The sequence below is a fragment of the Bactrocera dorsalis genome, chromosome 2 (assembly GCF_023373825.1).
Source record: "Bactrocera dorsalis isolate Fly_Bdor chromosome 2, ASM2337382v1, whole genome shotgun sequence".
In the NCBI taxonomy this organism is placed as follows: domain Eukaryota; kingdom Metazoa; phylum Arthropoda; class Insecta; order Diptera; family Tephritidae; genus Bactrocera; species Bactrocera dorsalis.
The window spans coordinates 73,787,440-73,798,519 of record NC_064304.1 but is presented as its reverse complement, the minus strand read 5'-3'; the positions used below and the strand labels follow the sequence as shown (position 1 = coordinate 73,798,519).

The 11,080-nt window shown below is 36.2% G+C and overlaps 2 protein-coding genes across 7 annotated transcripts in view; both read left to right on the top strand.

Moving 5' to 3' along the window:
* LOC105222584 (acetylcholine receptor subunit alpha-like) overlaps window positions 1-11,080 on the top strand; it is a 374,463-nt gene that overhangs the window by 10,926 nt on the left and 352,457 nt on the right. The gene's annotated exons all lie outside the window — the stretch shown is intronic.
* Window positions 97-10,125, top strand: LOC125776670 (uncharacterized). Its single transcript, XM_049450176.1, has 2 exons — window positions 97-237; window positions 302-10,125. Exon 2 carries the CDS (start codon window positions 8,327-8,329, stop codon window positions 9,410-9,412), a length of 1,086 nt encoding a protein of 361 aa, XP_049306133.1. The 5' UTR covers window positions 97-237; window positions 302-8,326; the 3' UTR covers window positions 9,413-10,125.

The window sequence follows — 11,080 nt, the reverse complement described above, 5'->3', positions numbered from 1 at the left end:
TCTACTCTGTGTGAGCGATGACTTAGAAACATTAATCGTAATTATTATCTTGGTATTCACCTATATAGAAGGCTCACGTGGAGAAACACATCTCTAGTAAAATAACATGTATGAAGATTAGAGCTGCAAATTTAAATTGGCTTTTAAATAAAAACTCAAAACTTAGCCTAGACAACAAAGTGCTTTTATATAATACGGTCATAAAGCCGATTTGGATGTATGGCATTCAACTGTGGGGTACGACCTGTGCAACTAATATTGATATACTCGTAACACAAAGTTTCCAATCGAAAATGCTTAGAACAATCACGTGTTCACCATGGTACATACATACGTAATAGAAATATCCATAAAGACCTTGGTATCCCTATGTAAAGAAAGAAGTAGAAGACAGCAGAATTAAATATATATCTAAACTCAGAGATCACCCAAACTCTTTGGCTAATGCTTTGGTACATTCCGGTGATCAAACACGATTTAAAAGAAGAGATATTCCTGCGTATTAAAGAGCGACGCATCACCAAAACAGCTCAATCACTTGCTTGAGCCTGTCTAGTTTTTTAATAGATTTAAGATTTTATAACTTATTGTTAGGCTTTAAGAAAAAGCAGATCCAATAAATAAAATAATTAAAAAAATATAGGTGTCGCTAAGATCGATAGTTACAATGACTTAAGCGGTAATATACAAAAATAGTAATGAAAATTAACAATTAAGTTCAGCATGACAAGATTGCATGAATTTCTATTATTCTTATTTATTAATTAAATAAAAATGAGATAAATCGAAAAAATATGATTTGTTATGTTTATTAGCCATCAATTTGTAATATAAGATGAAAAATTATGGAAATCATGTTTTATAATTTTTTGTTGGAATTTAACTACGAATAACTTTGAATGAGTTGACTCAGCCAAAAAATGTTCTAGACCTTTTTTGCAGATCGGTAAATTTGCTATAAGAATAAGTGTTGATTCTCGCTTACCAATTATTTGTTTGTGTACATTAAAAATCCAAACAAAATAAACAAAATTTCCTGTGTTATTTATATGGGAAATCAAAAATGCCAATGAGGCACCTCTTAATATTAATATTAAGAGCACAGGTCTTACCAAAATTTGTTTTTAGTCATGTCGGATGAGATTTTCATGGTAACTAAGAAAAATAAAAACTTGTTTTGGCCCACCTTAATATACATATAACATACTTACATATGTACATATGCATAATTTCATAATTGCCATATATGTATGCGTACATTTACAAACATATATCTATAATACATAAATATTAGACGAGGGTTCTAATTCAGTGGTCGGCATGAGAGGATCTGTCACTGCGTTGGTGAGCACGAAAAAACAGTAGCCCAATGAGAAATTGGAATTTAAATTAAGCAAATTTTATAAGCAAAATTTAAAATATAATATATAAAACTAAATGACTTTTAAGGATATATTCCCTATTATCTTTAAAAGACTTGGAACATAAAAGGCATTGCATGGCACCAAAGGCATTTAGAATCATAAAGTATTTCTCGTAGGGCATATTTGGTTTTGCGCTATAGTCTTGCGTGATGTTAATTCGTTGACGGCTCGACAACGACTGAACGATAGAGCGTAATAGGCTAGTTAGTGAACAACGCAGAATCGTGGGTCGTGTCAGCTGGCACGACCTATCTTATGGGCGCGCAATGTAACTGAACAGTGAAAAACGCTACTCCCTTCTCTCTGACGTGACGATGACGTGAGAATCTGCGACATTTGGATTTTTGCCGTCGCAAACGTCTCAGCTGATTGCTCTCTCACAACGCAGGGTTGCCAATATCGATATACTGCAGTAATTATCAACTTTTATAATTCAATTTGTTCAATATGTTTGAAATTTTCTTAAAATAACTCAAATCAGAGTCGAATGCTATTATTTATAAATATATAAACTATTTTTAATAGTTTGTTTTCATTTTTGATATTTTATATTGTAAAAATTGTAATTGAAAACAAAGATGTGCTCAAAACTATATATGCGTATTGGGCAATGGCAACATTGTTCAAATGAAAACAAAGCAAAGATGGCTGATTTCTGCGTTTTTACCACGTTTTTGACTGTGCACCCATTTTGCCGATAAGGAAGGAAAAGGAAGGAAGAGAGTAGCGTTTTTGACTGGCTAGCTTTTAATAGGCTAGCCAGTGAACAACGCAGAATCGTGGGTCGTGTCAGCTGGCACGACCTATCTTATGGGCGCGCAATGTAACTGAACAGTGAAAAACGCTACTCCCTTCTCTCTGACGTGACGATGACGTGAGAATCCGCGACATTTGGATTTTGCCGCCGCAAACGTCGCAGTTGATTGCTCTCTCAGAACGCAAGGTTGCCAATATCGATATACTGCAGTAATTATCAACTTTTATAATTCAATCTGTTCAATATGTTTAAAATTTTCTTAAAATAACTCAAAATCAGAGTCGAATGCTATTATTTATAAATATATAAACTATTTTTAATAGTTTGTTTTCAGTTTTGATACTTTATATTGTAAAAAATTGTAATTGAAAACAAAGATGTGCTCAAAACTATATATGCGTATTGGGCAATGGCAACATTGTTCAAATGAAAACAAAGCAAAGATGGCTGATCTGCGTTTTTACCACGTTCTTCACTGTGCAAACATTTTGCTCGATAAGGAAGGAAAAGGAAGGAAGGGAGTCGCGTTTTTCACTGGCTAGCCTTTAAGCGTACGTGTGAAGTTAGTTTGCAAAATTTTGCTATGAAATGCCGACCACTGTTCTAATTGTAAAAGTGCATTTATATTTACATATAAACATGTACATATGTATGTATGTACACGAGAGAAAATAGCTTTTTCAAATACCTCTCTCTGTCAAAAGAAAAAAAAGGTTCAACAAAACATACACAACCTGAAGAACTATATAAAATATATATTAACACATAAATATTAGTACATATTCAAAGTCCACATTGGCAATTATTCGACAATACCTCTTTTTCTTTGGCAAACAAAAACGATCAGGATTGCGTACAAAAGCGAATTGATCTCTCCAACGAGCTCTCAATTGCTTACGAACAAAGCACAATCATAAACGTTTGTGTGCTCGTGCATACTTATGTAAATAGCGCATTGATTTCTTCAACGAGCTCTCAATCGCTCAAAACATAACGGTTGGTACGCAGCTCTCAAGTAATTGCTCAAAAAAAAAAAAAATACATTATTTCTCAAGTAATTTTGACAGCTGGTTACGCATTGTGAATGATCCACATTAGAAGAGCAAGAGAGAATAAACAAAGTAAACAAACTTTGTGCGTATGTATGTATGTATGTATGTGTATGGTAACACAAATATTTTCATTGAGATTTAAGGAATGTTGTTGATGATTGGTTGGTTTTATACAACATTTCAAAATGGAATATACTTTGTAATAATGATTTCAACTAATTTAGGATGAATTTGACGATTACTTCGAATTTCCTGCAAGAAACAATTGTTGATTTGATGTTTCTTCGCAAAACCAGGTTTGCCATATTCACATTTTATTGAAAAAAAGTATTAAAAATTAGTACTAGATTTCTTGAGAGCTGCGTACTAGCACAAGTAACTTTATCGCAGGAAGGTTACTGGACCGTTTCTTAAGCGTTTTTATACTCTCGCAACAAAGTTGCTAAAGAGAGTATTATAGTTTTGTTCACATAACGGTTGTTTGTAAGTCCTAAAACTAAAGTAGTCAGATATAGGATTATATATACCAAAGTGATCAGGGTGACGAGTAGAGGTGAAATCCGGATGTCTGTCTGTCCGTCCGTCCGTCTGTCCGTCCGTCTGTGCAAGCTGTAACTTGAGTAAAAATTGAGATATCATGATGAAACTTGGTACACGTATTTCTTGGCTCCATAAGAAGGTCAAGTTCGAAGATGGGCAAAATCGGTCCACTGCCACGCCCACAAAATGGCGGAAACCGAAAACCTATAAAGTGTCATAACTAAGCCATAAATGAAGATATTAAAGTGAAATTTGGCACAAAGGATCGCATTAGGGAGGAGCATATTTGGAAGTAATTTTTTTGGAAAAGTGGGCGTGGCCCCGCCCCCTACTAAGTTTTTTGTACATATCTCGGAAACTACTATATCTATATCAACCAAACTCTATAGAGCCGTTTCCTTTAGGCATTTCCATATACAGTTCAAAAATGGAGGAAATCGGATAATAACCACGCCCACCTCCCATACAAAGGTTATGTTGCAAATCAATAAAAGTGCGTTAACCGACTAACAAAAAACGTCAGAAACACAAAATTTTACGGAAAAAATGGCAGAAGGGCGTGGCGTCGCCCACTTATGGACCAAAACCCATAACTCAGGAACTACTCTACCGATTTCAATGAAATTCGGAATATAATATTTTTTTAATACCCTGATGACATATACTAAATATGGGCGAAATCGGTTCTCAGCCACGCCTTCTTCCAATATAACTCTATTTTGAATTCCATCTGATTCCTTCTCTGTATAATATATACATTAGAAACCAATGATCATAGCGGAATAAAACTTTACTCAAATATGGTATGTGGGCTTGTGGAAAAATTGTTGTGATCGGACTATAACTTTTCAAGGTCCCTGATAACGAACACGAAGAACTCAGTGCCCAACCTAACCTAACCTAATTTTTCACCGAAAATATCGGTAAATCTCTCAGAATTTAATTCTAACTAATTTTACAGCAAAATAAAAAAATATGTAAATGACGGATAATGAAATCTCGATTATCACTTTATCGTGCGAGAGTATAAAATGTTCGGTGACACCCGAACTTAGCCCTTCCTTACTTGTTTTATTTGAGAGCTGCGTACTAAGCTTAAGCACATACAAGTGCAAGTATTAGGGTGTACCTAAATACAAATCATGCGGACATAAAATATTTTAATTAATAAAAAGCGCGGTTTTTAATAACAATTAACAATTCAAATATATTTCTGAACTAAAATATAAATAAATAATATTATTTTGCAAAAATGGTTAACAACAACAATAATCAAAATACACCTGCAGGAGATACACGCCCAAAACAGGTTGCTAAATTTATTTCAGAAAGTGACTGTTTAACAAGATACTGCACTAGATTTGCCTCTTAACCGATTCAAGAAAACTCCGAATCGTTATTAGAAATAAAAAGCCAAAATCTTAAAAATTTCTGGTCTCGTCTCCAAGCGGCTCATGACGCCATAGTAGAATCTGACGATTAAAACGTACCACAAAATTTGAAACAATCGGGTAACGCAATATATGAAAACTGCTTAGACCAATATGAAGAAACAAAAGCCATGATCTCCGATCAATTAAAGCTAATAAAAACAATTGCACCTACTCCACATCCGAGAGCAGAGCTGCCACAAATGCAACAATATCAAGAGGCAAGTTCAGGCATCCAACTCGAGTTGCCCGCTTGTGACACAGAAACCTTTTACGGAGGTTATGAAGAATGGCCGTCCCTCCGGGACATGTTCACGGCCGTGGACATAAACCATCCTCAATTATCACAAGCACAAAAATTGTATCACCTCAGATACAAAACTAAAGGTGAAGCAGGCATAATAGTAAAACAGTTCGCTCTTAATGACGTTAATTTCAATTTGGCTTGGGAAGCTCTAAAAGCTAGATACGAAAATGAAAGAATACTGGTCGATAAACAAGTAACGACACTACTAAACTTGCCTAAAGTCAAGAAAGGAACAAGTGAAGAATTTGTAACACTACAATCCACTGTTTCTAATTGTTTGTCGATTCTGTCGACACAAAATATTCTCACAGACAGCTAGAACCCAATTCTGGTAAACATTTGCACCGCCGCATTACCAAAAAAGTCGTTACTTCTATGGGAGCAATCGCTCTCATCACGAAAAAAGTGCCCAACGCGGCAACAAATGAAAGATTTTCTCACCACCCAATATGAAATTAAGGAAAGGTTAGAAGAAAAAATAATCAAAACTAAGAACACTAAACACGACCAAAATAGAAACTTCAATAGACCCCAAGTTAGTAACAAAAACAATTTAAACAAAAACTTTCACAAGAGGGCATAAGCTTAAAACTTGCGAGAAGTTTAAAAAAAATGAATGTCAATGAAAGGAACAACTTTGTCAGACCAACAAGACTCTGTACAAACTGCTTGTCCCACGCACACAATCTTAATCATTGCAAAAGCAAATTTAATTGCTCATATTGTCACAAAAGACACAGTTCAATGCTTCATTACAGCAGATTTCCGAACTCTCTCCAAAGAAGCGCTTTTACAAAATTAAGCACGGGTTTAATTGCCAAAGCAAATCACGAAACCCAAAATTCGAAAAATTGCCAAAAAACACCATGCTGCTCAAAGGCACACAAATCTCAAACGCTGCACAGCGAAACACAAAGTGGACTAGTTACAGAACTAGTCACCACCATACCAACTCAAGTTGAGTGTAATAAAAACAAGTACCTTAATTCACAATTAAGGAAATTTCAAACCTTAAAGAAACTTCCCCCCATAACTACTCGATCAAAAAATGGCCGGTACGTCGTACGACAACCACTAGAGCCACAGCTTTAAAATACTCCACAAATTGGTATAAAAAACAAAGTCAGAGTTACCTCTGACAGTCGATATATTAAAAGCACATAACACTTTTGGCCCCGCAGGATGGCTTTCGCCAATAATGATACAAAAATCCTGCTTAAAAAATCTCAAGCTATGTTGTGGCGCGGTACTAAACGTCACATTAGTGCGTACGCACTTAAACATAAAAAATAAAGCGAAAGTGTCTCCAAAAGTAAAAAAAAAAATCGACACTTTTCATACAATATTGCCCCACAGAGGCTTTAATTTTCAAATAAATAAAATCTCAAGAGCACGTTAAGTGATCACCAAATTCCCAATGCGATACAGTGACGCACCTACACTTTCAAAAGTCAATAGTCCCTCTTATCGCATCTATTCAAGCGCGCCTCATATGGGTAGGTTAAGGGAATCAGCTACATAAAGCTTCAAATTAATTATGATTATCTACTCTACAAATCGTAGCCGTTCTCCATTCACAGCCTCTCTCTCGCAAAGTCCCTCTATTATCACAGTCCTAACTCCAGGGCTAAGGAGTACCCATTCTGGCCATATCTGAGCCAGGCGTGGAGTTACAATCTTTCATAAGCCGAGAATTAATAAAATAGAAACCATTTCAGAAAAGGCAAAGAATACATAACCGGTATACCAAATCGATAAAATAAGAGATTGTAAATAACCGCAAATAAAATTAATTAACCTTTGACTGGTGACATGGTTTTTGTGTAACTTAACTGGTGACGAGCGGCCTAAGAGGCCGCTGCTTTACATTGTCTATAGCATCGAAACTATATACGATAGCTTACTGCAGTCTTTCAAATCATTAAATGAATACATAAAAGAATAAAATAAAACTACTCAATAGACTCTAAATGTGATTTTTAATTATTATCTTTCTAATACAATCTATGTAGGAACTAAAATCAAAAATCCAGAGATAAGATCAATAATCATGCTCAAAAAAAATTAAATCACCATATTATAACAAAAATACTATTTATCATTATAGTTAAGGTATATTTATTAACAAAAATAAAATAAAATATGTAATCACAAATATAATTTTAAAAACTGGCAATGGTCAATCTTTGGTAATTTTTATTGGCAGTCAGGGCATAATTGTTTAGCGCACTGCAAGCATACATGTTTTTTACATGAATGGCATTGGTAATTAGACTTGCGATTTAACTTAGGAGGACATCTGGTACAGGTTTTCCATGATTTTGGTATATCCTCGGAATTTTGGGGTTCTGGTGGCAAATCAGAACCCAAAATACGCGCTAAGTTGACGCGTATATCGCGTGGAATGTGGGTATTATAAACTCTGTGTGAGTTCACGAATTTTCTCATTTGTCCACTTCAATATTTCTTTTAAGATATCCGGACTCATTATTTTCTTCCACAGTGAAAAGGGGTCTCTTTCGTCGTGTACATTCAACCTCGATTCCGGCACACGAGCTATAATGTTATGCTGGCTTGTTCGTGCAACTCTGTTTGGCGAATTTTTTGCCCACTTAAAACGTTTCTTACCAAAGAAACATCTAACAAGTCTTGATAACGGTTCATAACTACTGTCACTTTCTGACTGCTGATTCCCTTGAATTAACGGGTGATTTTTTTGAGGTTAGGATTTTCATGCATTAGTATTTGACAGATCACGTGGGATTTCAGACATGGTGTCAAAGAGAAAGATGCTCAGTATGCTTTGACATTTCATCATGAATAGACTTACTAACGAGCAACGCTTGCAAATCATTAAATTTTATTACCAAAATCAGTGTTCGGTTCGAAATGTGTTTCGCGCTTTACGTCCCATTTATGGTCTACATAATCGACCAAGTGAGCAAACAATTAATGCGATTGTGACCAAGTTTCGCACTCAGTTTACTTTATTGGACATTAAACCAACCACACGAATGCGTACAGTGCGTACAGAAGAGAATATTGCGTCTGTTTCTGAGAGTGTGGCTGAAGACCGTGAAATGTCGATTCGTCGCCGTTCGCAGCAATTGGGTTTGTGTTATTCGACCACATGGAAGATTTTACGCAAAGATCTTGGTGTAAAACCGTATAAAATACAGCTCGTGCAAGAACTGAAGCCGAACGATCTGCCACAACGTCGAATTTTCAGTGAATGGGCCCTAGAAAAGTTGGCAGAAAATCCGCTTTTTTATCGACAAATTTTGTTCAGCGATGAGGCTCATTTCTGGTTGAATGGCTACGTAAATAAGCAAAATTGCCGCATTTGGGGTGAAGAGCAACCAGAAGCCGTTCAAGAACTGCCCATGCATCCCGAAAAATGCACTGTTTGGTGTGGTTTGTACGCTGGTGGAATCATTGGACCGTATTTTTTCAAAGATGCTGTTGGACGCAACGTTACGGTGAATGGCGATCGCTATCGTTCGATGCTAACAAACTTTTTGTTGCCAAAAATGGAAGAACTGAACTTGGTTGACATGTGGTTTCAACAAGATGGCGCTACATGCCACACAGCTCGCGATTCTATGGCCATTTTGAGGGAAAACTTCGGACAACAATTCATCTCAAGAAATGGACCCGTAAGTTGGCCACCAAGATCATGCGATTTAACGCCTTTAGACTATTTTTTGTGGGGCTACGTCAAGTCTAAAGTCTACAGAAATAAGCCAGCAACTATTCCAGCTTTGGAAGACAACATTTCCGAAGAAATTCGGGCTATTCCGGCCGAAATGCTCGAAAAAGTTGCCCAAAATTGGACTTTCCGAATGGACCACCTAAGACGCAGCCGCGGTCAACATTTAAATGAAATTATCTTCAAAAAGTAAATGTCATGAACCAATCTAACGTTTCAAATAAAGAACCGATGAGATTTTGCAAATTTTATGTGTTTTTTTTTTAAAAAAAGTTATCAAGCTCTTAAAAAATCACCCTTTAGTTTTTCATCTTCAGAAACACTTTGTTCGCTGCGAGTCGTGATCACTTTGGTCTAGGGTGAAGATTTTGGGAACATTTTCAGCTTCTGATCCACTTAAATCTTCCTGAGCCAAATAAACTTCAATCACACTGTTCGACACTACATTTTTAACTCCTAACTCCTTACGCTTCTTTTTAGGAGGTTTGGAATCACTCATTGCTAGTAATAACCGTGAAAATACGAAAAAACAATAAAGAAAATTTATATTAAAAAGTTACACAACTGGTGACGTAAGGTCTGAGAGGCCCATGCCGAAGTTTATGTCGATGTAACTTATCGATATGAGACAATACGACGCAACTGTCCCACTGTACGGCGTGGACACAACTAAACTCGAAGCTACTGGGACTTTGAAACAAAGGAAGCGCAGGGAAGGGGGTGAAATGATGTTTCATTGACTCCGCTCGGCCTGTGAGACCGCTTGTCACCAGTTAAAGGTTAAAGCGAACACCGCATACACTTTTTTATTATAATAATAAATGGGATAAAGACTTAAAATATAGTTCCTAGCCATACGCACCTAAAAATAAATAAATACCAAATACTATGTTTAACACCAATAGCATTTTCAGGATTTATGGCATGTCTTCTGCGCCCTAGGCAACTCTATCAGCAGTTCGCCGAAATATGTACATATATGCAACAGCATGTACATACGCAATACTAGGCAAAATATTCGCCTAGGGAGCCCAGGATGTTTAAATGAGTTAAGCATCCACCCTCTTTACTCGGAAAAACTGGCGCACTCGAATAAAACAGATTAATTCACCTTAGCTGTTGACATTGCAACACAACACCAATGTAACACACCACATTCGTACGCAACCCAACTTACAAAACGGATGGGCAACGGGAAAGCAGACGCATTCGTTAACACACTGCGCCGCGTCGACACCTTTCGCCATATACGCATCGTTGACACAAATTCGATTTTACGATACCTCTTGCTTACGACTCTCCCGCGATTCTACGTTGTGATCTCGATACGTGGAAACTCGATCGACAGCACCGGAAAATCATCTTCGGCTTTGGATTCTGGCCGCCCCGCTTGTTGACTTTTTTACAAATAAATTTCCAATATTTTATAATTTATATTGTGAAAATAAAATCAAAATTTATTTTTATTTAAGAGCGTGTGCTCTACATAAATTTGGTATCTTAATTTAATCACATATAATTATTGGGTGGTCAAAAAAGTCTTTTTGCGCTTTTAATCAAGCTTCAGTTATTTTTTTTTTTATTTATAATGAACTTTAATGAACCAAATATGAATTCTGCTACATTTTCCCATTTTTCCGGTACAGACATTATTCCATCAGTGTAAAACTTTTAACGTTTCTTGGCGAAAACTGCGACAAGTAATTTTCACAGACTTGTCTTAAAGCCAACTTTACTCCATTTAGGCAGTTGTGCATTGACCGAAACATATGGTAGTCTGATGGTGCAAGGTCAGGGCTATATGGTGGATGCATAAAAACTTTCCAGCCAAGCTCTGTCAGTTTTTGTCCAGTGTTAAAAA